The 27,182-nt window shown below is 36.2% G+C and overlaps 1 protein-coding gene across 3 annotated transcripts in view; it reads left to right on the forward strand.

Moving 5' to 3' along the window:
- RELN (reelin) overlaps positions 1-27,182 on the forward strand; it is a 490,103-nt gene that overhangs the window by 198,209 nt on the left and 264,712 nt on the right. For all 3 annotated transcript variants that reach the window (XM_087441541.1, XM_004439311.3, XM_087441605.1), the window contains exon 4: positions 21,781-21,851. In XM_087441541.1, coding sequence (XP_087297667.1) covers positions 21,781-21,851 — 71 coding nt within the window. The remainder of the gene's footprint in view (positions 1-21,780; positions 21,852-27,182) is intronic.

The raw sequence follows: 27,182 nt of genomic DNA on the forward strand, positions 1-27,182 counted from the left end.
TTGAAGAAGCTGATTACACATAGCTGCACAGGGCCCGCCCCAGGCAAAATGGAATGTCTTTTGGCTTTGATTTGTTACCTCCTTTCTTGGCAGCTTTTCCTTCCCCTCACAATTCCTTTCTATACCCTCACATGCCCAGGGTTTTTATGCTGCCCTTATCTTTTCCTTCCAGAAGAAAATTGACATAATAAATGAGTTCATGATACGGTTTTTTGGTAATTACACTGCCTGGAAATTTTTGTATTTACAAAAGGGATCTTACTAAATGTGATGTGGTATCCTGGATTGGATACTTGTGGGGTGGGGAGAGGACATTATCAGAAAAACTGGTAAAATCTAAATGTTAATTTCTTGGTATTAACAAATGTACCATGGTTATGTGGGGAGTTACCATTAGGGGAAGTTGAGTGAAGGGTCTAGGAGGACTCCCTTGTACTATCTTGGCAACTTTTCCATAAATCTAAAATGATCCCCAAATAAAACATTTAAAGTAGCAAAGGGATCTTACAGAGATATCAATTCGTATTCAAAGGAATAAATCTCTGATGAAGAATTTCAGGCATGTGGGTCATAACCACATAGGTTTGTAAGGAAGACCCTATAGCTCTGTACCCTTTTGCTTTCTACAGATCTTTAGCTTATTCAACCATTGAATATTTCTGTTTTGCAAACTTTGGATGCTGTGACTTATATCCAGGGTAAGAAGATTGTATTTGTTCTTCTCATTGATGCTGGAAGACAAGAAACAAGCTGAAAATTAAAATTGCAAAACAAGAAGCACACAGACATTTTTCTCCTCTTCAGGGAAGGGTGTTTGATTCCAGAAATCTGAAATAGGCAAACATTAATTGATGTGCTGGGAGATGAGTAATTTAGAAAAACCAAGGTCACTATATTGCCACTGTTTTAAAATATCAGAAGGAAAACAAATTCACTTGGGCTTTCAAACGCTCACATGGGGTTTGTTATTTATCGAATGGCAACATGGAAATCACTAGTCTTTATATGACCTAATTTAAAGGGATAAGTGCTTGAGTACATACACTCAGTTCAGTGTTCCAAAAGAATTTACTGTGTATAACTCCAGGGACATTAAAATTAGAGAAAGAATTTAAAAACATAATTTCCCTCTTGGAAAAGGTAGACCAACTAGCTGGCACTGTGTCAGATGAGAGACAATAGAAGCTTGTTCTATTATTTATACAAATTGACTGGTTTGGCAGTTGCTACAGCAATGAGCCATAATGAACTACAGAAAAATGAAAATGTGATTTCTTTAGCATTATACAAAAATGGAATATTCACAGGAAGGTGGAGAATGACAGTATAAGAGCCCAGGCTGTGTCAAAGTGGTCTTCTTTGTTGCTCCTTTACCCAGAATCTAATTCAAATAGTGTGTGTTTACTGGGGCAAAATTGTAATGATGGGCCATCATTTTTGTGCTATTAGTCAGGGGGCAATGCCTTGTAATTCCAAAGGAATTTTAAAATATTCAGTTTCCATGGCGTACTTCTCACTTTTAACTATACTGTCTCTGCCTTTCTTTGCAATAAAGGCTTTCTTTGGGCTAAGTTCCTGAAATTAGATGATCTGTCCATGTCTTCCCAGCAGAGGGAAGAAAAAAATCCTGAATTTTCTGATTGATTGAATCAATCTCCTTTGTTCTGTTAGGGAATCCCTGGTCTTTGTGGTATGCTTTTGACTTTGAACTTTGATGTTTATACCTTATATTTTCATCAGCTCCCATTTATCCACACTGGGTTTTTTTGTTTTTTTTTTTAACAATATTGTGTTCAATTCCAGGAAAGGCCTTTTAAACAAAGACCCTATGTGCTTCACTTCCCCAAACCCAAGGGCTGTGTTAGTCAGAGAGTAAACTCAGAAACTGTGAGTCAGACACAACAACTTTTCTAAAGCTGAGACTTAGCTTGCACCAGCAGGGACCATTTATACAGACATCTACTGCAGAATGTGTGCCGGGTCATACTTTTCTCTTTTGCCCAAAGCAATGCAGGAAGCTGGTTATGACTGTTCCACAGAAATTGACTTCAATAGAAAATGATACTTGGTACTAGGGGATATTATATATAATTAAACTCCTAGACATGAGCCAAGTTTGAAATATTTTTCATAGTATAAATGTCGAATGAATGATATTCAATATGGTAAACAGAAGATTCAGTGTAAATATTGTAATTTTGACATGGGCTGAGTTCTTACAAACCTATACACCCGTGATTCTCAACCAGGGGCAATTTTCCTGTGCTCCCAGGGAACATCTGACAATGTCTGGAGACATTTTTTGTTGTCGTACCTGGCATCTAGTAGTTAGAGACCAGGGATGCTGCTAAACATTCTACAATGCACAGGACAGCCCCCTACAGAGCAGAGAGTTATCTAGCTCAAATGTCATTAGTGCTGAAGTTGAGAAATCCTACGCATACAACAGCTTGTGAATGACTATACCAGAGACAACTCTGAAAATGCATCATTTCATACAGCTTCCCTTTAGGTTAAGAGGGGAATTCCACATCACTGAAAAATTACTCTTTCTGGCTGTTGTTGTTGTTTTAAGTTAAATATACATGTGATTCTCATCTGCCAAATACAGTGAAAAATCGAGGGGAAATGAGGGGCAATCCCCTGCCAGGACCAACAGGAATAAATTTTAATCCTTACTAAAGCATCTTTGGTTGGAGAAAGAAGGAATAAAATAACTTGCTGATAGTGGTGGTTGTTACCACAGTGGAAGATGTTACTAAGAGAGAGGATGAAATATCTCTGACTTCTAGGGAGAAATGTACAGTGGTGTGTCTGTTCAGATCAGTCGTTTACAAGCCCAGCTACAAGAAGAGTCTGGCCTGCCCGAGTCTCATGCCCAGAGATTCTGGATAAATTGATTGCAGATAGGGCGTAGCAATCCATATATTTTGAAAGCTGCCCTTCTAGAATCATTAGTCTAGATGGCTTATAACCAGCCTTTTAAACACCCTAAAAATAAAAATATTATCTGTCTAGCAAATTGTCGTTTGTCCTACCCGTGATAACCACTTTCATGCTTACTGTCCATTCCCATCTCCTGTGCCTTTTGCTTTCCCTGAAAATGCTCCTGCCAGGGTGTTACACTCGGCAGTGAGTTTTATATTTCTCACTGGGGCCATTGTCTGTTTTTCATTAGGCTAGTAAATAGTTTTTATTAGACTTTTGCTGGAACTTCTGCTATTCCAAAATCGGACTCACTAGTGTCAGAACTGGTGATATCACTAGGAATCCTACCTGGACACTCTACCTAGCCACCTGGCAGCACTGGAATTCACTTGAAACACTAAGGGTATTCAGTCCAAATACAGTTCTGTATTGACCTAAGGGAATGTATTTCTCGGTGAGGAGGGCACAGAAAAAAATCAGCCTTCATCCAGACAACACCCTAAGCATTCCTTCTGCTTACTTCAATACTGTGATTTATCAAAAAACAAAACAAAACAAAACAAAACAAAACAAAGGTACACGGCTGCTTTTTGTTGTTGAGGAAGAGTGGCCCTGAGCTAACATCTGTTGCCAATCTTCCTCTTTTTCTTTTTTTTTCCCCAAAGCCCCAGTACATAGTTGTAGTTCCTACTAATTCTTCTATGTGGGATGCTGCCTCAGCATGGCTTGATGAGCGGTGAGTAGGTCTGCTCCCAGGATCTGGACTGGCAAACCCCAGGCCACCATAGTGGAACGCAAAAACTTAACTGCTACACTGCTGGGCCAGCCCCTGCGTGGCTGCTTTTGAATGTACTTGTACGAGTTGTGGTTTTGCCTGCACAGGGCCAAAGGGCTTTGCTGTAAATATGCTAGATAATTTAAGAGGACTTTCAATTAATCATTACATCAATAATTTAATGTGTTTTCTTTCATCTAAATGTGTCCTGAGGCAGTTAAGAGAAGCACTACTTATACATTGCAAAAGAAAAATTATTCTCTCCCTGGGCTCAAAGTTGCGTATAATATGCAGAAATTAAACTTTGGTTTAATTGAAATTTGGTTGCAATTTGCGGCTTTATAGTTTCCTTGGGCCACCTACTGCACTCTTTTTAATGAAGCATTGAAGAATGGCGGCATTAAAAAATACTAATTTAGTTCTGTTCTCTGGATGTTTCAAGCAAGAAAACACTTCTTTTTGTCCACTATAACATCATTCTCAAGAAAACAGATAACCCCAAAACATTCATGACTGTCCCTAATAATGATTATGTTTATCTACTGTTAGCTTATCTACAGCCTTTTAGAATATATTTCAATTTTTATTTTTTAATAACAGCCTCATTGAGGTGTAATTCACATACCAGAAAATACACCCCTTTGAAGTATACAATTAAGTGGTTTTTAGTATCTTCAGAGTTTTGCAATCACCATCAAAAATTTCAGAACATTTTCATCACTGCAAAAAGACACCCTGCACCCATTAGCAGTCACTGCCCATCTCCCCATCCCCAGGTGACACTAATCTACTTCCTGTCTCTATGGATTTGCCTATTCTGGACATTTCATATGAATAGAATCATACAACATGTAGCCTTTTGTGGCTGACTTTTTTAACTTAGCATGTTTTCAAGGGTCATACATGAAAGCTTCATGTTATAGCATGAACAGTACTTCATTCCTATTTATGGCTGAATGATATTCCATTGTACGGATGTACCATGTTTTATTTACCCATCCATCTACTGACGGACATTTGGGTTGTTTCCCCTTTTGCCAAGTATGATTAATGCTCCTAGGAATATCTGTGTACTACATGTTTTTTATGTGAACATATGTTTTAAATTCTCTTGGATATACACTTAGAAATGGTCTGGGTCATACAGTAACTCAATGTTGAACATTTTGAGGAATTGCCAAACTGTTTTCCTAAGTGGCTACAATGTTTTACATTCTCACCAGCAATATATGAGGTTTCAATTTCTCCACATCGTCGTCAACACTTATTACTGTCTGTCTGTTTATTTTAGCTATCCTAGCGTGGGTCTAGCGGTACCTCATTACGGATTTTATTTGCATTTCCCCAATGAAGAATGATGTTGAGCATCTTTTCCTGTGCTTATTGGCTATTTGTATGTCTTCTTTGGATAAATGTTTATTCAAATCCTTTGCCCATTTTTAAATTGGGCTATATATCTTTTATTGTGATAAGAGTTCTACATATATATTAAAGTCTCTTATCAAATATAGTATTTGTAAATATTTCCTCCTGTTCTGTGGGTTGTCTTTTTACTTTCTTTTTTTAATTTAACTAATTTTTATTGCGGTAACATTGGTTTATTACATTATATGAATTTCAGGTGTACTTCATTATACATTTGATTTCTGTGTAGACTACTTAGTGTTCACCACTCAAAGTCTAATTACCCTCCATCACTGTACACATGTACCCTTTTAGCCCTTTTGCCCTCCCTCTTCCCCCCTTCCCCTCTGGTAACCACTAATCTATTTTCTGTGTCTGTGGGTTTGTTGTTTTTTTTATCTTCCATGTATCAGTGAAATCATATGGTATTTGGCTTTCTTCATCTGACTTATTTCACTTAGTATAATGCCTCAAGCTCCATCCGTGTTGTCACAAATGGCAAGATTTCATCTTTTTTATGGCTGAATAGTATTCCATTGTATCTATATACCACATCTTCTTTATCCATTCATCCATTGATGGGCACTTAGGTTGGTTCCAGGTCTTGGCTATTGTGAATAATGCTGCAATGAACATAGGGGTGCATATATCTATTTGAATTAGTGTTTTCAGGTTCTTTGGATAAATACCCAGAAGTGGAATAGCTGGATCATATGGTAGTTCTATTTTTAATTTTTTGAGGAACCTCCATACTGTTTTCCATAGTGGCTATACCAGTTTATTTTCCCACCAGCAGTATAGGAACCCTCCACATCCTCTCCAACACTTGTTTTTTGTCTCTTTAGTAATAGCCATTCTGATGGGTGTGAAGTGATATCTCATTATAGCTTTGATTTGCATTTCCCTAATAATTAGTGATGTTGAACATCTTTTCATATACCTGTTGGCCATCTGTCTATCTTCTTTGGAAAAATGTCTGTTCATATCTTCTGCCTCTTTTTTAATTGAGTTATTTTTGTGTTGTTGAGTTGTATGAGCTTTTTATATATTTTGGATATTAAGCCCTTATCAGATATATGATTTGCAAATCTCTTCTCCCAATTTTTAGGTTGGTTTTTCGTTTTGTTGATGGTTTCCTTTGCTATACAAAAGCTTTTTAGTTTGATATAGTCCCATTTGTTTATTTTTCCTTTTATTTTCCTGTCTTTTTACTTTCTTAGTGGCGTCCTTTGCTGCACAAAAATTTTTAATTTTGGTGAAGTCCAGTTTATTTATTTGCTCTTTTTGCTTGTGCTTTTTGTGTTATATTTAAGAAAGCTTTGCCAAATTACAAGGTCATGAAGATTTACCTCTATGTTTTCTTTTAAGAGTTTTATAGTTTTAGCTATTACATTTAAGTCTTTGCTCCATTTTGAGTTACTTTTTGTATACAGTGTGAGGTAGGGGCCCAACTTCGTTCTTTTACATGTGATATCAGGTTGACTGAACACCATTAGCTGAAAAGACCTCTTTCCTCATCAAATTGTCCTGGCTCCTTTGTCAAAAATTAATTGACCGTAATGTGAAAGTTTATTTTTGGACTCTCAGTTCTAGTCCACTAATCTGTATGTCTGTCCTTATGGCAATATCACACTGTCTTGATCACTGTAAGTTTATAGTAGGTTTTGAAATCAGCAAGTGCAAATCCTCCACCTTTGTTATTTTTATCAAGATTATTTTGACCCTCTTAATCCCTTGCATTTCTATTTGAATTTTACGACCAGCTGGTAAATTCCTGGAAAATACTCAGTTGGAATTTTGATCGGTATTGTGTTAAATCTGTAGATCCATTTGGATCCATCTTGCCAATATTGTCTTCTAATCCATGAACATGGGATTTCTTCCCATTTATTTTGATCTTCTTGAGTTTTTTTCAACAACCTTTTGATTTTGTCATGTACAAGTCTTGCATTTCTTTTGCTAACTTTATTCCTAAGTGTCTTATTCTTTTTGATGCTATTGTGAATGGAATTTTTTCTTAATTTTATTCTCAGGTTATTCATTATAGAAAATAACTTATTTTTGTATATTGGTGTTTTATTCTGCAGCCCTGCTGGACTTATTTATTAGTTCTAGTAATTTTCTTGTGGGATCCTTAGTATTCTCTATACAGAAGATTGTATCATCTGCAAATAGAGGTATTTTTACTTCTTCCTTTTCAATCTGGATGCCTTGTGTTTCTTTTTCTTACCTGATTGTCCTGGCTAAAACTGTCAATACAATGTTGAATAAAAGCGGCAAGAGCAGAATTTTTGTCTTGTTCATAATCTTAGAGGGAAAGCTTTCATTTTTTCTCATAATTATGATGTTATCCATCAGTTTTTCATAGATGGTATTCATCGGGTTGAAGATATTCTCTCTTATTCCTAGTTGGTTGAGTGTTTTTTTTTAATCATGAAAGGATGTTGGAAGTTGCGTGTTTTGGATGTTGGAATGATCGTGTGTTTTTTTCCCTGTATTCTATTAACATGGTGTAATTGTACCAACCTTGCATTAAAGGGTTAAATCCTGCTTGGTCATGGTGTATAATCTTTTTAATATGTTGCTGGATTCTAATCTACTAGTATTTTGTTGATAGTTTTTGTACCTATATCTGTGATATTTGTGTAGTTTTTGTTTCTTGGGATGTGTTTGTCTGGTTTTGGTATACTGGCGTCATAGAACGTGTTGGAAAGTGTTCTCTCCTCATCTATTTTTGGAAGAGTTTGTGAAGGATTGATGTTAATTTTTCTTTAAGCATTTTGTAGAATTCACTAGTGATGCCCTCTGGACCTGGGATTTTCTTTGTGGGAAGTTTTTTGATTACTAATTCAATCTATTTACTTGTAGGTCTGTTCAGATTTGCAGTTTCTTCTTAAGCTGGTTTCAGTACTTTGTCTTTCTAGGAATTCATCCATTTTATCTTGGTTGTCTATTTTGTTGGTATTAATTGTTTATAGTATTTTCTTATAATCCTTTTTACTTCTGTAAAGTCAATAGTAATGTCCCCTCTTTTATTACTGATTTTAGTAAATTGATTTTCTCTTTCTCTCTTTTTTACTTGTTTAGTCTAGTGAAAGATTTTTCAATTTTGTTGTTCTTTTCAATTAACCAACTTTTGGTTTCATTGATTTCTCTATTGTTTTTCTGTTCTCTTTTCCATTCATTTCTGCTCTAATCTTCATTATTTCTTTCCTTCTGCTTTCTTTGATATCATTTCTTTTTAAATTAAATTTTATTTTTAACATAAAAATTTTAGACATCGTATAATAAGAAAAGACTCATAACAAAAAGGAAGACTTTCCTTTTCCACTCCTCCCAGTATCGTTCCCAGAGTAAGCCATGGTCATCAGTTTTAGCTGCTGCTCCTGGTATTGATACCTGCATTTTTAAATGATATACTTAAACCAAGTGACTTCACATTGTGTTAGCTGAAGATATACCTCTTTTATACCATTACCTCCCGAGACACAACTTCATCCCCCACATCCTCCCAATATAGATATATCACGTTTTTTATAAAATCAGTTATCAGTGTTTCAATCAGTGATTATATAAATATTATTCACTGCAGAATAAGTGGTGTATCATGATTTTTTTCTTTCTTAAACAACTTTTCATTTTTCTTAGATTAATGATTTCTTCTCTTTCTTAATTTACTCTGTCATTTTTCCTAGAGTACTCTCTCAATTGCTTCCTGAGAAAGTATACATGGGAGGTACAATGTTTTATTCCTTACATTTGATAATAGATTGGCTAGAAATAGAATTTCAGATTAAAAGTAATATTTTCTGAAAATGTTGAAGGCTTCCAGTGCTGTAATTGAGAACATGGAAAACATACAATTTTATTTTTATTTTGAAAGTTATTGTATTTTTTTTTCCTGAAAGCTTTCAGAATCTTCTCTTTGTGCTTGCTGTTTTCAATTTCTTGATAATGTGCGTGAAGAACAGGAAGTAGGTGGCAGTCCAGCTCTTCATGCCAGAGGCTTTCTCTCCATCTTCCTGTTTTCAGCCCCCATATGGTACCTCATGGCTCAATTCCAGACTCTCTCTGATTCAATATTTATAGAGAAGAAGGCTCAGGTTTATTATATTTTCTTAAAATTCATTCCATTTCAGCCACATAAATGTTCAACCGACAAGTCTTTATTCTCAGACTGCTATAGGAATTATTTCCTAAAATTATCTGAATCAAGTGACATTTAACAACTAGAAATAAGCATAATTTGCAGATTTGAAAGTGCATTTCCACTTCATAATTGTAATTTAATTATGGTTAATATAAGTGCTGTTTATTTCTGATCAGATCAAGTCAGAAATCATGAGAAAACATTATTCCCACTTCCTTTATTAGTCTATTCATATATTTGAGTTTAGTGTGGAAATTTTTTAGTGTGGAAATTTGTCAAAGGCTTTCACATCAATAGAACTGTATAGATATTTCAGAAAATACTCTGATATATATTAAAAATATAATATGGAAAAGGTTCCATAATAAATAGGTCGATAAAAGATTATTCAATAAAATATGCAAGGGCATTTTTTGAATAAATGAAAAAATATTTCAACCCCCCACTGAATGCACATATAATGAAATAAATTCCAGATGAGTAGAAAAAGTTCCCAAAAGAAAATACATACAAACGTCTATTTAACTGAGTTTAGAATGGGAAAGAGCTTCTAAGCATGAACACCCTGAAAAAAATTAGAAAGGAATAAGAGTGAAAGATTTGATTACATGAAAATTTAAACTTTTTTATAAAAAAACCATAAAGACAGTAAAGGGCTAGTTAGAAACTGCATAAAAAATATTGGCAACCAATATAGCATGGAGTTAATAGCCTTAACATTTGAAGAGCTCTTGTAAATCAATTAGAAAAATATTAAAACCCATGGCCAAATTGCCAGGGATGTGAATAGATAATTCTCAAAGCTGAAAAATGTAACCAACAAACATACAAAATATCCTCACTAATAATCTTTGGGAAAATTGAAAGTAACACGACACCTTTGGAATGAAACCTAATAGATTGATTATGCTCAATGTTGTTATCGTTGTTATGCAGTGCATGACTGTATTTCTAATAAATATTAAATATAAAGGAATAGAAACCTGCATTTTAGGCAAGCAGTTTTCTAAAAACCTTTATATTCATGAATTAACTTTAAAAACTAGAAGAGTATATAGTTTACTAAAATGTGAATAGTGATTATCTCTCGTGGGTATGAATATGAGTAATTTTATTTTCACATTAATACTTTTCTATATTTTTAAATTTTTCATAATACACACAAATTATTATTATTATTGTTATTATTGTTGTTGTTATTTTGGTGAGGAAGATTGGCCCTTAGCTAACAACTATGCCAATCTTCCTCTATTTCGTATGTGGGATGCCTCCACAACATGGCTTAACGAGCAGTGTGTAGGTCCGTGCCCGGGATGCGAACCCGTGAACCCCAGGCTGCCAAAGTGAAGCACGTGAACTTAAAACACTACACCACGGGGCAGGCCCCCACAAATTATTTTTATAACACAAAAAATATTAAATATTGTATCCCATGAGAGAGACTGTCCTTGTAACTTGTTTCCTCCAGAATAACCCTCGTTATGTACTTTGGCAGCATTTCTTTACAAGAATACACCAGTATTGTCCTAATTCGTTATGATTAATTAACTAGGTTAGAAATTCTATCCTTGATTAGAGTTTTCATAAGCTTTGTCACAGTCATAAAACATTTTATAGTTTATAGTCTTTTTTTTTTTTTTTTGAGGGTAAGGGGGTGACTTTTGATCCTAAATCCTATGGGATATGGTTTGTTTTTTTTTTTAATTCTCTTTCAATTTTGTGCCAGTATTTTCTGAAATGAACAGTCAGAACATCATCATCATTCCTCGCCTTTTGTACAGTATTTTCATGGAGTTATCTCCTTTGATTTGCACCACAGCCCTGGAAAATAAGTAATACAGGCTTTTAAGTCCTGTCTCGAAAAATAAACACTTGTCTAAGGTCAACATAAACCATTGAGCTGTAGTGCAAACCCACATCTTCTGATTCCGGATCTACTGTTTGAACCTAAGAAATTATCCAGTCCAGTCAGTTTATTTTATATATTAAGAAAATGAGACACACAGAAGTGATAGGAGATAATTAGTGCCAGACCTAGAAGGAGACTCCCATTCTTCTGTACCTGAAGCTAGCACTCTTCCTGTTAGTTCACTCAGAGCAGAGACCTAAATACTTTGCATGAGCATTTCAGCAAATGTACAGACTCTTTAATTCACTATCCAGTGGATAACAAAGTTTTTACTAAGGTTTTCTTTTGAATTGGTATTCTATTTTACCAATTTTGTCCTTGTCTTGCCTAAGGATGCCTTTGAGGCAAGTTAACACAGGCTTGCTTAGTTAAAAGGTGTTAAAAACAGCAGAGCCATTTCAATACTTTTCTTTGATTAATTTTAGTGATTTTAAAAGGTGGTGTGAAAAACATTGTTGTTTTGAAGTTTTGGAAGACATTTCTGGAATACAAGTGGTTTAAGAATACTCTGGAAGGTGTTAAATGATGAAAACATGTTGCAATAGTAAAGCAAATATATTAGCTTATTAACTTTTATTCCTCTTACTGTTAACTGATATCTGAGATAAACCTTGCTTATAATAATATTTATCTTGACCATCTATTATTATCACCTAATCGTCTTTTTCAAAGTGTTACCAGTGTAATTTACTGGTTACTTATTAAAGCATTTAACATTACATAGTAAGCATAAAGCAGACTAATCATTCCTGTATTCCACTTTAACTGCATGGCTACTATAAGTCAAGCACTGAGCACAATATAAAAAAAGAAGTAGACAAAAATCCCTATGCCTAGAGTACACATAGCCTAGTATAGAAGACACAATTCAAATTAACGAAAAAATATTTGCTGAGCACCTATCCTATGTCAACAGGGCCAGACTAAGAAATGTGAGCACCTAAAGCAGGCTAACATCTTGGCATCTCATCAGATTCATAATCCTTAAGATTTGTTGAATAATTATTTAGTGGAGACACTGAGAACATGATCTTTTTATTAACAAAAATTGTACATCATTTTTGCGGTTTATAATCAAAGATCTATTACTTGTGATTTTCTGGACCGGGAAAACTCCTGATAAAACTCATATAAAGCTATTTAAAATTTAGACAACGGAAAAATCCTTCATTCTTGGTATACGGCACTCCTCTGTTCAGTTTTAGAAATGTAGCGTGTGAGCTGGGAGCTTTTGACAGATGTTTGACACCAGGGTGTAATCCTTCTTGATACGTGAATCAGTCCAATCAGCCTTCCCTTACTTTAAAATTCTGTGATCAATCCTGAGAAATTGGGCATTTTTGTTTCTTTTGATAGTTGGTGAGAGCAATCCTTTTGCACACTTGACAAAGCAAAACACGATTTTATCTGCTTGTAGGTAACTTCCCTCCCTAGATCCACTTTGTTGTTGATTTACAAAGCAAAAAAGGATAAAACTCTGCCAGTGATAAATGTTTGCTTCTCTTTAGTGTTATATATTCTGCAACTATTGGTGCTTTTTCACCAAAATGATTATTCTTTATTTCAATGCAGTATCACATGTATTAAGCAATGTTATTGCGAACACTTTAAGTGAGAATCAGAGTTCCAGTTACATTTGGTTGAATGCATATAATACCACAGATGAACATACTGCCAGATGAACGTTGACCATCTATGCATTGCCAAATTCCCACATACGCAGGCAACGGTGGTGAAATCACGACCACATCTCTTCTGGGAAGCTGGTGAATTTCTTTTGATGTGTATAGCAAGACACTCTCAGATATCAGAAACATAAAATTGTGGTGTAAAAATTATCTAACTTAAAAAGGAGGAAATAGAGTTACGGTTTTAGGCCCGGGCTCAAGTCGAACTATCTCAAGTCAAACTCATAAGTTATCAGTTGGTTTTCCATTCCTGAAATCTCTTTTCACACACTAAAAATATAAAAATAGATTATAGGATTTAAACACAAGTGCATACCTTTAAAAAATGCTATATATAAAAACAAACAGTATAAAATCTATATTATAAATATCCTTTTGGGAGAAATTTTTCTGCATGAGCTAAATCTAATGATCATTGTACAGAAAATGATTTTTTTCCTGTAGTAAGCCCAGACTTTTTTTCATTTTTCTTTGCTTTGCTTTCCTTTCTTTTTTTCCCTTCCTTCCTTCCTTCCTTCCTACCTTCCTTCCTTCCTTCCTTTCTTCCTTCCTTTCCTCCTTCCCTCCCTCCTTCCCTCCCTCCCTCCTTCCCTCTTTCCTTCCTTCCCTCCTTTCTCTTTGTCTTTTTTTTTTGGTTTTTTTTTTGCCCAAGGACCTTCAAACTACATTCAAAGTTTGAGTTATCTCTTTGGAAAATTCCCATTACTGATTCAATATGCAGAATGCCTCTGAAGGTCTTTGAATGATAAATATTGAGTAAGGAAGACCTTTCATGGCATCTTTTTCAGTGATGCCTTGTTCACTTTTCAGTGGAGGTTAAATTCTTGTTATAAATAGTAATCTTTCCTTTTAATGATTTCTGCTAAATTTTATGTAAAAGTATTTCATGCTTCTATATCAGTGCTTATAATTCATCCCAGGACTCTGACTGTAGACCAATTAGTTCTCTCCTTGAAGAGATAAAAGCATCCTTTGTTTGCACTGGAAGGTCCTTATTTAATGTCTCAAGTGAGCTTGTTGTTAAAATTTTAAAGACAGACAATGCCTTTGACAAAATTCTTGCCAGGGTCAGAGATATAGGAATTGCACAGCATCTCATCATACACTCAGGCAATCAATTCCTTTTTAACCTGATTAACTGCCCATAGTGTTAACCTTTCCACTGTGGGTGGCAGAGGGTTAGCCTTGGTGGATTTGGAAGGCATCAACATTGATTTTGTGTTAGTTAAGGTTGTTAGGCAGTCACGAATATGAGTTTGTTACTTACATTGTTGTTTGAATTTATGATAGGAATGACTGCAGAAAGAGAAGCCTCAGCTACAGATTAAGTCACCATAAGTTAGGAATTTCCTATGTTAGAGCTATGGAAATAGGCTGTGCTGTTTTTGGAGGTGTCTGACACTATCTGGGAGATCTAAGAAAGAAGACTTTATAAGGGGAAGAGATTTTTGGATAAATTTTAGAGGATGAATAAAAGAGTTTTGGCAAGAGACTTCCATGCATGGGGACAGGACATGAAAAATCTTGGGAGCCTGAAAGAAATCATGCATTCTGGTGCCTCTGAGGACTGCTCTGTGGCTCAGTTGCAGGGTGTGATGGGAGGTGAGGCTGGACATGTAGGCAGGGACAAGATCCTGAAGAACCTTTTAGGCCGTTCTAAGGAATTTGAAAGAATCCTTTAAGTGATGCAGAGCCACAGAAGGATTTCAAGGGATTTTAGAAAGAAAATTGGTACAGTGTGGAAGTTGGGTTGGCATGGGAGTGAATCTGAAGGGGGCTTCCAGTCAAGAGAGTATTGCAGTTTTTCAGTTAAGTCCTGAATTAAAACAGTGGCTGTGGAGATGGAGAAGAAGGGTAAATTTTATAGTTAATAAATACAATTCACAGAATTTGCTAATAAGGAGATAAGTTTATGACCACTTTTTTTTTGGTGAGGAAGATTGGCCCTGAGCTATCATCTGTTGCCAATCCTCCTCTTTTTGCTGAGGAAGACTGGCCCATCTTCCTCTACTTTGTATGTGGGATGCCTACCATAGCATGGCTTGATAAGCGGTGTGTAGGTTCACGCCCAGGATCCGAAACCGCAAACCCTGGGCCGCCAAAGCAGAGCGCGCGAACTTAACAGCTATACCTCCAGGCCGGCCCCAAGTTTATGACCACTTTTTTGACTTGAAAGATTCAGATAAAGTTTGTAGTTTTACATGAGTTAGGGGATATAGCTGTACTAGAGTTATATATTATCCATATGCAAAACCCATTTATATACACACATATATTAAATTACACATTTAAAACAAAATATAACTATTAGAAGCTCTAGTGAGCTGATGTGAGCTTGCTCTAGCACATTACTGCTACCAGTGTGCATGTGCCACACTATTTTGGGAAGCACTCCTAGAGATGCAGAATGCATCCAGCATGTCTCTGTACATGTGTGTGTACATGCTCATGTGTGCTCACTTAACTTTTAGTCATGGGATCATAGAGTTTTAGAACTGAAAGGAACTTTGGAGATCATCTGTCACTCTTTTTTTCTTAAAAAAATAAAATCAGGAAATTAACCAGAGGTAAAGTTACCTCCCAAAGTCTTAGAACTAGTTAGTTTTATTTTGATTGAAAACCAAACCCTATGTCTCAGTTTTAGTAATTAGCTTTGCTGACTCACTTGGAAGGAAGTTAAGTTACTATTAACCATTAATTTATTGGCCCTACTTAAATGATCTTATTTATATGTTCTTTGTCTTATGAATAAAAATTATACTTTCATCGGGAAACATGTTTAAGCCATATGTTTGGTGATCCTTAAGAACATCTAGACTTTGTGATTACTAGATAATAAACATTAATGCTAAAATTTGTTGTTTTGAGGGAGAGAAAATATTTATACATTTGACAGAAGGAAAAAGAACTATGGCTTAGGAATTAAAGATGTAATTATAAAAACAATGAAAGCAGTAAAGCTTTGAAAAGCAAAAAAGCATTATGAAAACATACACAAAGTTTTACTCATTTTGCAATGGCCTTGGCAGAGTTTAAATTGAGAGTTTATTATAAAAATAATTTCTCCTTGAAGTTATTCATTACTCCTTTTTTTATGTTTTAAAGAATTTGGTGATTTTTTTCTTATTTTAATAAGGGTCAAGCTGTATCCTCAACTTAATTAGAAAGTACAGTAATTAGCTGATGAAAAGGAGGCAAGAATCTTTGCAAGTGAGCTGATTCTTTTGAAGATCAAATTTACCAAACTCAGACCACCTCTGTCTTTTCCATGTTCCACGTATTTGGTAACATCTCCTGGAGGGTGGCTTGGCACAGGCAGGCTGATGTGACACTACATTAAGGTCAGATTGCTGACTAATGAATGCCTTTGCAACTGTGAAAGGGACAAGGCATAGTAACTGACCAGACCTCGTTGGTAAAGCAGGAGAGAAAGGCAGGAAAAGTCACCCACCACTGGAGTAAAGCACATTGCCCTGGATTCAAAAATGATTCTGTAAGTTAATCTGCGAGCAAATTGATTCTTGAAATAAAGACACAATACACTTGGGTAGGCATTGTAATAACTATATTTAAACCGCTTTTTATTCCTTTTATGGAAACTAAATGGCATTATTGCACATTGGAAGCAAATTATGAACTGAAAAGTATAGTTTTGATGCCCTCATATGTTCAAGTCATTATGACAGGTGCCTTATGGGGGATCATTTCTTTTTAATTAACTATTCCTACTATTCCAGAAGCTTGAAATCTATTTAGGTAGAGAGACGGCATCTGAAGAGTGAATATCAATATATTTAAATAATAATTGCTAGTATTATCCCCACCCTCATACCGGGAATCTGAAGCCTAGCATGAGTAAAGAAGTTGTGTGGTCAGACAGATCATAAGCAGCAGCTCGCTGTTTGCAAACGCTGGTCTTTCTGATCCCAGAGCCTGAGCTTTGGCATCGTGCCTCATCACAGGACACACTTAAATGCCTGGGGCAGACAGTCGCTCTAGGAGTTCAATTAAAATTAGAGTATGGCAGGGCTTGCCCCGTGGCTTAGCGGTTAAGTGCGTGCCCTCCGCTACTGGCAGCCTGGGTTCGGATCCCGGGCGCGCACCGAGGCACCGCTTCTCCAGCCATGCTGAGGCCGCGTCCCACATACAGCAACTAGAAGGATGTGCAACTATGACACACAACTATCTACTGGGGCATTGGGGGGAAAAAAAGGAGGAGGATTGGCAATAGATGTTAGCTCAGAGCTGGTCTTCCTCAGCAAAAAGAGGAGGATAAGCACGGCTGTTAGCTCAGGGCTGATCTTCCTCACAAAAAAAAAAAAGAAAAAAAGTTAGAGTATGGCATATTCTTTTAAATTCAGAACAACAAAAGCTATTTCAAGCTCTGAATATGGTGATCATAATGAACTTTCTTCATCTGCTAGAATCTATAGAGCTTTTCAAATGATAGATCACAACAGTCCAAAGGAATTTTAAAATTACTTATTTAATAAGGATTCTTGTTGGCAAACTTGCTCTAGAAATCTAGGCATCTCCCAAGAAGATGATAAGTACTTATTAGAAGCTTGTTTAAGAAATTTGGTCTACTCCCCAGAACAGTGAACAATGAGGATATTTTCTGAATTCTTCTGAAAAATTACTGCTCATTATGGAAAATTAAATGCAAGTAGTACCAACATAGTTATTAGCACCACAAATTTGATAGACCTCCCCCAAAAAGAGAACTATAAATTACATAAAATAACAATTCTAAAAATAAGGCCTGTCACCATATACCATAGCTGTATGTTTTTATTTTTATAAGAAAAGAAAAATATATTATGGGTTAAAAATTGGAGGACATGACCTCTAGAGTCTTTTAACTCAGAGTTACTTTGCTTTTATCAATTTTTGAATATGTATGTAAATATATTTTTATATTTCTATTTAAATCTATATATTTATGTTTTTATACTTATACATATATATTTATTTAATTTATTTATTTTTAGCTTTTATATGTTACATTTATCTTTATATAAATATATAAGATATTTAAATTTATATTCATATTAAAAATATATGTATATCTCCACAAAAGATTTGAAGTAAATGCTGTGATTCTGTAGGTAAACTACCATGAGTTATTTCATAGCTCTAAACATGTTCAAAGTAGGCTTGCTGTTATTGACATCAGCCACAGCCTGGGGAGTATAGAGCAGACATCTCACAGGATAAAGCAATGGAACTGATGTTCTTGCTGGTCACCTGGGCTTCTGCTCTTTCTTCTCCTCAAGATAAGATGCTAATATGCAGGCCCTTAAAATTGTTAACCGTGTACCTACTATAGTGTCGGATATTTTTATATTAAACTCTTATCTGAGGGATTTAAAGGTTAGTAAAGAAAGTGATGCACACGATGATTATCCATCAACACACATATGTGTCCTGTGTATCCCTACAGGCTTTGGGCAGTGGTGTGGCTGAGACTGGCATCCAGTGCTCTTGTATTTGGTAGAGAACAGGAGAGATGTGAGGGGTCATGGAGTCCTTTGGAGGAAATGTGACACAGAGTTGAAAGGGGGACTGCAATGGGCTGATTAGAAGTCAAGGGATTCACAGAGCGCTGTAGGAGAAGGGACAAGAGAAATGGTATTTTTAAAGGCAAACCCCTTAGAATTGCTGGCCAGGTGGCCAAGGTTCCAGCTGGAAATGGGAAAGAATTTTGTCCAAAAGGAGGTTAAATAAAAGGGCTGACCTGTGGACTGAAGAGTTGAAGTAGAGATCACAAGCCAGAGGAGGCATGACTTTAAAGATCAGGCCCAGAAAGCAGTCTCCCCTCTGGAAAGAGACCGAAAGCTGTCATCAGGTCTTTGAACCAGATCAATGACAATTTAATGTAATGGTTAAAAGCAAGGATTCTACACTCTGACAGCCTGGGTTTGAATCCTGGCTTAACCAACAGTTGTGTGACATCAGGCAAGTAATACAATAGTTCTGTGCCCCGGGAAGATGGGGATAATGGTGTCTAACTTGCAGGGTTATTATCAGAATTAGTTGAGTTAATTTACATAAAGCCCTTACAACACCACCTACCAAGGGATAAATTTCAATTCATAATACGTGTTATGGTAATAATAACCATATATATATGGTTTATATATATATACGTGGTTTATATATATACATATACCAATCACATTGTTAGTACTACTTCGACTTTTCCCAAGCAGAGCACTTCAGATAATGATATTAAAGCACGTAGTGTGCTCTTCCAACCAGTTTCTGATTGCTGAATCCTTTCTTCAAACGACATTAAATGATTAGAACATAAAAAGCCCAGGTGCTCTGGTCGAATTCATGGTGCCTGGAGCACTCCCTGCTGCCCCTCCCTCTGACTCCCATGGAGACCTCTAGGGCGCCAGTATGGAGCATATTTTGAAAACTGCTGATGTGGTGGAAAGAATCCAAGGCCTAGGTCCTTGGTCCTACCTGCCATTAACATGTTGGCTGTGTGACCTTCAGCAGGTCCTCCCTGGACTCAGTTTCCTGATCCATATACAGTAGGACTTAGACTAGTTCAGTGGTTTTCAAACTCTGCCACTTTAAAGCCCTAAGAATTCCAGAGAAGGGCACCGGGAAGATTTGAGGAATGGGTGGTAGGGAGCATGCTGGATGAGGACAGGGAAACCAGCAATTTCAAAAGCTCCTCTGTTTCACGTATTGGAATTCAATAATATTTGTTGAAGAGTGAGTACCACTGTTAAAGAAATTTTGACTAGATGATAAAAGTTCCTTCAGTTTCAATTATTCTCTTGTTTCTCAGAAGTTTATTCATTGAACCAAAGTAGCAGAAGTAATAACATGAATGAAAGCAACAAATCCTAAATCAGGAATCTGAGTAATAGGGAAAGCAGTGTGGACTAGTCACAAGATGCTGTGCAGTGACTCAGATGTTTCAGTATCTGAAATCCAGGGAAAAGGCAAAACCTCTGTCACGTGAATTTTATCTAGATACTTTGGCCTCATCGTGTAAATGGAGAGCATAGGTTGGCACAGTGATAACTAAGTTTGTGGACCAATGGGAAATGTTACAATAGGAATGTTATATACTTACAATCAGAAGACAACTAAGATGAGCAATTATTTAAACACCGTACACTGTCAGACTTTTCTTGGTGATTAGTGATTTCAGAAAATATGTCCCTTTCATGGCATAGGTCAAATTAAAATACCACGTTTATGATTGCTGTGTTGCCAGTAGATGTGTATATGAACTCAGAGGCTCTTGACTTGCTTGAGATTTGAACAATGAACTGTATTTAGGTAAATGAAGTTTGCATGTTCCCTCTGGGCATAAACCTGTAATTGATTAGTGAGTCTGTAGGCCATGTTTATGGCTTGGATTGGCCCTTTGTTTAGTCCTCATTTTCAGCTTTCTAAAAGAAAAGGAAAACCTATAAACATATGTGAATATATATGGTAGAGTGGTAGCATCTGTTTGTCTGTAATTTTGATAATGACTAATATGCAACAACAAGGGCTGATTACCCTTATAAACTTCACATAGGGTGTGAGTTGAAGGCTGTCCAATGATTTTTCTCTCCAATTGTATCTTACTTCCACCATTCAAAATTCTCACTATTATGCCATTATGTGTGTGTGTATTAAATTATATTTTCAGTTTCATTGCTGAAATATGTTAGCTTGGAGCAACATCACCCGTTAACACTTAAGCATGGCTTGGTTTATCAGATTGCTTGCAGCGAGTTGAGTCCTTGGGGACTGACACTAGGGGTAGTAACAATTCAATGGGGGATAGAAATCAGAAAGGTCTGCAGCATGGAGGAAGAAAGTCCATCCACGTGGAGACCAGAGTAGGAAACGTTGGGAGCCATGAGGTCCTATTGGGCCGCACAAAGGACAAGATCTTACCTGAGGGGTGCACATGTGGAGGGGAAATGCAAAGGCCATCTTTGCCCTCTTCTGACCTAGCACAGTGCCTTGTACATAATCCATCTTCAGTAAATGATGGCTGAATCAAATTATTTTTGTCCTAGGGTAGGTTTGGCTAGAACCAAAGTTGAGATTTAATGTTAGTATTTTTTAGTTGTTAAAAAGATTTCGTATGGTTTATTTTCTAAAATCAAGTATCTTAAAGAGACATGATTTTTCTGTTTTAAATTTGTTTAAACAATACATTTTGTGCCAGAAAAATGCTTTTTAAGGAAAAACACTGCATATATAAAGCATAAATAATTCTTCCTTTAATAAGACAGTTCCTATTATAGCCATTGAATAACACATCTGCTACAAGGATGCTATTTTTTTCACCAATCCATGTGCACAGCTCTGATTAGAGGAGGTAAAAGATACGCATCTCCTTCAAATGGTGAATTGGCCCCAGTGGGGGGAAAAGGTGTGTTTTATTATGACAGATTTTGTTATTATAAAAGCTCCGAATAGGCCTCTTTTTTTGAAAATACTTTTTAAAAATGTCATTCTCTATCTCAACTCTTTATGTGTTATGGTGATTATTGATTTCAGAAAAAGTACATTAAGAGCATCTTTCTCCAGTACTATCATTATTTTTCCACAAAACATTTTATATCAAGGTCTCCTGAATAAGAAATTTTAATAAGCATCCTTTCCACACTTTTTCTTCCATCCAGGATTTGCTGACATCTGCTGTTTACAGAATAAGCCCACAAATGTTATAATATCTTTATAAAGTAAAACCAGAAGATAATTCTCAACTTAGGTGCCTTGGTTTAAGCTTTGACTCTGTTGTTCATTTTTATCACTGATCAGATGCACTCATTTTTTAAAAATTATATCCATACAATATCTCTTAAAAATGAAGTTTTTAAAAAGTTAAACGAAATACATTAAGTTATCGCCAAACTTATTATGAGATTTAGATTAACCTTTTCCTATTCTTTTTCAGGGCCACAGCAACACACAGGGGCCAGATTATTTTTAAAGATGCTTTAGCCCAGCAGTTGTGTGAACAAGGAGGTAAGAATCATCTTTGACTTCTCCGTGTTGGTTGTGTCAAAATTGTTCATGGTAGGTTCTGTGTTCTATGTACTGAGTAAGCATTTCATTACTATTACTTGATCATGATGCTTTAAAAATGGAATTGTTGACCCTTCATATCCCTAATATTTATTTAGTAATTATCGATAAAGGTCTGTGGACCTCTGAAAATACTAAGTGTGAGCAAAAAAAGCCAAGAGAAAATTTAACTTCTTTTCATTACTTTTTTTCTAATGAATTACATTTAATTGTCCTAGAAAAATAAATCTTAGTAATTTTGGAATTTTGCAAAAACACATCTATTTAATTTACCACTTAAATTTCTTGTCAACTGTGTTGAAAATGTTTCTATTTATTGCTTTTAATGTTTGATCATGTTATACATGATCGTGTGCGCAGTGTCTATAAACTTGTTTCAACTGCATGCACTATTTATTAATTTCAGACTTGTGAATAGATGCTGTATCATTTTAGATACATTAAGTGTACATTAAGTGGTCCCATTAAGTGACATCTGCTTTGTGACTGCCTCATACACATCCAGACTCTCACCCATACCAAATTCTCCAGACGTATGTACACCTAGGTACACACATGCGCACATGCGCATACACACACACACATACACACACACACACACACACCATGAAAAGCTGAAAACCAGGATCCATGCCCCCTCACAGATTTGTTCCCTCTACCTCTGGAGCTTCCACTGAACTTTGTTTGTGTCTTTATTGTAGCATTTACCGCTTCACATAGAATTTTCCTCTGAAAAGTGATGGGTGCCACCCTGAGAGACTGAGTCTAGGGACTTCTCAAGTACAGGGACTATGCCTTAGTGTTCTTTGATTCCTGAGAACCTGGCATAGTGCCAAGCATATGACAGCCATTGAAAAAACGTTGATAGATTGAATACGTGTTTTTCTCAGCCATACATATATTCCTTGATGTAAGCACCTTGAAAATGAATACATTTGAAACCAATCTTCGTAAATGTTATGCCATTTTCACCATCATCATAGACATATTGTCGATTTTTGTTTACAGAGTGATGTTTTGGGAGATTTGTTAAATTAAGAATTACATAATTGAATTTAAAGGAAATTATCATTCTGCCAAAAAGAATCTAATGGGCTTAGGAGAGAAATGAGGAAAAATTCTATTGCTTTTTGAAAGGCCTAAGAAAATACCAGATTATTATTTGTAGTAATATATATATCATCAATATGGCTTTATCTAAGTAATGTGATACTTGATGATTATTACTGGAAAATTTCTGATTGTTTACATACATAACTCTTGAATCAGAAAACTGCATTCTAGAATAAAGAAGGTGGGGTATATGTACACAATGGAATACTACTCAGCCGTAAAAGATGATGAAATCCAGCCATTTGTGACAACATGGATGGACATTGAGGGTATTATGCTAAGTGAAATAAGTCAGAGGGAGAAAGTCAAATACTGTAGGATCTCACTCATAAGTAGACGATAAAAACAACAAACAAACACATACAGGCAGAGATTGAACTGGTGGTCACTGGAGGAGAAGGGGGGAGGGAGGAGGATGAAAGGGGTGATTAGGCACATGTATGTGGTGATGGACTGTAATTAGTCTTTGGGTGGTGAACATGATGTAATCTACACAGAAATCGAAATATTATGTACACCTGAAATTTATATAATGTTATGAGCCAATGTTACCAAAATGAAAAAGAAAATTGCATTCCAATTATAGTTTCAAGTATATTATCAGTGTTCTTGGGTTAGACAGATTTTTATTTTGTGACTTTTGAGAATGCAAAAATGTGATAGCCTTTGTAGTAGGCTCAAGAAGTCTATCATAGTGTGTATCTTTTTTGAGACTATGAAAATATTCACATTACTGATAATATAGAACATCATATAGCAGTGAACATTAATATCCTGAAAAATGCATAGTGTCAGAAAAAGATATATCTAATTTTATTAACATTTATCATTGCCTAAAAGCTAATTTCTTTTAAGCCTTGGATTTTTGAGTCTTTTTTAGTGTAAATGAATCATTGGTGTAAATTTTTAGTGTAAACGAATTGTAAATGAAATACATTTTAGTGTAAATGAATTCATTGTAAATGAATTTAGTGTAAATGAACTTTCACTTAAAATGAAAAGAAAAGCCAGGAAACATCAATGGGAAAAAATTCTCAACCAGTGAGAATACAAGTTTTGTATTGTGAGAAAAAAAACCCATATATAGTAGTGTTGCACATGAACATGATTTACATGATGGTAGATGTGGATGTTATTACAAATGCTGTACACCCCAGGACCAAAGGAAAACGTGGAGCTTTTCAACAGCATCTAATCAATCGAAATCATATCAATCCATCTAAGATAGAGTGGAAAGAATACTAATAAGAGTGATGGCTTCCTGCTGTCAGGAATAATAAGAGAAATAATTGGAGCTATAAACCATATATTATTTTAGTCATATCTACTTTCAATTAAAACATTATCTCCTCAAATGAAATAACATAAATTTAACATGTAATAATTTTCTATACATTGAGTGAGGATTATCTAATATATTTATCGGAGAGAAAAAAATGACAGTCTCTGTATAACATAGCACAATGCCTTTCGATTGTAACATACTCAGTAGGTTTGTTGATTTTAATTAAATTAAGCAAAGTGAAATAAGTCAGAGGGAGAAGGTCAAATACCGTATGATTTCCCTCATTAAGTAGTAGATAATAACAACAACAAACAAACACATAGAGGCAGAGATTGGATTGGTGGTTACCAGAGGGGAAGGGGGGAGGGAGGAGGGCAAAAGGGATAATTCAGCACAAGCGTGTGGTGATGGGTTGTAATTAGTATTTGGGTGGTGAACATGATGTAATCTATGCAGAAATAGAAGTATAATGATGTACACCTGAAATTTATACAATGTTATAAACCAATGTTACTGCAATAAACAAAAAATTTAAAAAAAATTAAGCAATTTAATTTAAAAAATTAAAGCAAATTTTGCTTTGTAAGCTTGAGAACAGCTATTAATTATTATAGGACTGTATTGCTGGCTAAGCATATTTAAAAAGTAAAGAGATCAAAAAACATACTAGTGATGTCTTAGATAGTCTATAGTCTTGATCCCTTTCTTTAAAAGACATTCATTGAAGGATTTTATTCTGCAAACATGTATCCAGGACCTGCAAGACTCTGTCTAGCTCTCAGTGCTAAATATGGATTAAAAGTGAAAAAGACCCATTTCCTACTCTTGAGGGCTGGGCTGTAAATGGCAGGTCAGTGGATCACAGAGCTAGCTAAGTTTGCCTGGGGCTTCAGGCAGAGCATTCCAGGGAGCAAGTCCTGAAGGGTCAGCCACAGTTTAAGAGAAAAGGAGAGAAGATTCCATCTATCTCCTCCTTCCTGTTCCCACTGACCCACCTTAGACCAGGCCCCATCTCCTCCTTTGGGAATTGCTTAATAGCCTCCTCTGTCGTTTCCCTGCCCCCCACTTTCTCGGCACCCTGAGCAGAGCTGCTATAACGAGCTTTCTAAAATGGAGATACGATTCTATCATTTCCCTGCTTAAAACCCTTCAATATTGCAACTGAGGGCAATAGTTTATCTTCAGGGTAAAATCTCTATTGCTATCCAAGAAAAATCTTTTACAGTCTGGCCTCAGTTTTCCTTCCCCACCTCACTTCTTGTTGTCGTCTCATTGCTCCTTGAAATTCCTGTGATGCATCTTGTTTGATCACCCCAGTGTTATTTGTACTCTGTGTCCTCCTTGTTTTCTTTGCCTGAAGGACTGTTTTACGTCTTCTTTGTCTGGCTAACTCAGGTTTTCAGGCTCTGCTTAGGTATCACCTCCTCCTGAAAAACCATCTCTGATCCCCCTCAAGCTCCTCCTCAAGCTGGTCTTGGCGACTTTCATACGTGGTGACATAACTCTCAAGGCAAAGTAATAATCCACATGGAAACAGTCGACACTATGATGTGCCAGACTCCACTCTCAGCACTCTGCAGATGTGAACTCGTTTAATCTTACAGCGACCTTCTGAAGGAGGAACTATTATCATGTCCATTTTAAAGATGAAGAAACAAAGGCACAGTGAGAATAACTTGCTTATGGTCATACAACTAGAAACTGGCAGAGCTGTGACTGGATCCAAGGCAGTTTGGCCAGTAGCCTATGGTATTAGCTATCACATTACACTGCCTTTTAAGGAAATCTCTTATTTGAGCATGCATTCATTCATTTGACAACTATTTATTGTTTATTCTAATAAGGACATTATTACACTTGCCTTGTCTGCCATTAGATATAAGCTCCTTGAGGGTAGGGACTGTGCTTTTTATTACTGAGTGTCTAAAGCCTCTCACAATGTCTGGTGCGTAGTATGCACCCAATAAATATTTATTGAATGAATGAATGAACAATTGAAATAAAATAGTCTGATAGATGTGGGAAAGAGGAAGCTACCGAGCAATTCATTATAGCTTAGCCATGAGGCTGGTGGGGTAAGTGGAGGGGGTCATGAAGGGCTCTCTGTTACATGCTCAGAAGCTTAAACATCATTCTGTAGGCAGTGGGAAGCAGGAGAGTGACATGAACAATTGTGTTTTAGAAAGAAAACTGGGCATGGAGATGGAATGGGTTGCAGAAGTTAGAAATTGGAGGCAGTAAAACATAGTAGTGGGATACTGTAGTCATCCTGGTGAGAGCTAAATTATAAGCTAAATTAAAATGAGGTCTTGGAGACCAGAAAGAAGGGGATGTGTTAGAGAGGCTTAGAGAAGGTGTCATCAATAAGGGGAGTGAGGACAGGGAGAGGGTCCAGGACGACTCTGTGGTTTCTAGCCTAGGTGGATGGTGATGCCAGGAATTGGGAAGAAATGGAGAAAACTTCAGAAGTATTTGGAAGAGAAGATAATAAATTGGACTTCAACACGTTGGCACTGATGAAGTTGCTTTCCATCCCACAGGGCTCTCCAGCAGCCTGGTGAGAAGAGAGGCAGATTGGAGAGCCATCAGCATAATGATGCTGAGGAAGGAATGTGCTCGTCCAGGGAGATTCTCAGGAGAAGGGAGGAAGGGGCCCAGTGTGGAAATCTAGTGATGGCGCAGGAGCAGGAAGAAGGGGGAATTCTGGAGAAGGGGCAAGCTTCAGTTGGAGAAGGGGGCGGGTGCTCAGGGAAGACATTTTAACATGGTAGAGGTGTTCCACAGGGACAAAGGCTTCTGGGAAAATGGAGAGGAAGAAGTATGTAAAAGGGCTTTAAGATTTTGCAATTAGGGGCTGGCTAGGTGGCATAGTG

This window comes from Ceratotherium simum, chromosome 1 (assembly GCF_057802395.1).
Source record: "Ceratotherium simum simum isolate JZ-2026a chromosome 1, ASM5780239v1, whole genome shotgun sequence".
NCBI lineage: Eukaryota > Metazoa > Chordata > Mammalia > Perissodactyla > Rhinocerotidae > Ceratotherium > Ceratotherium simum.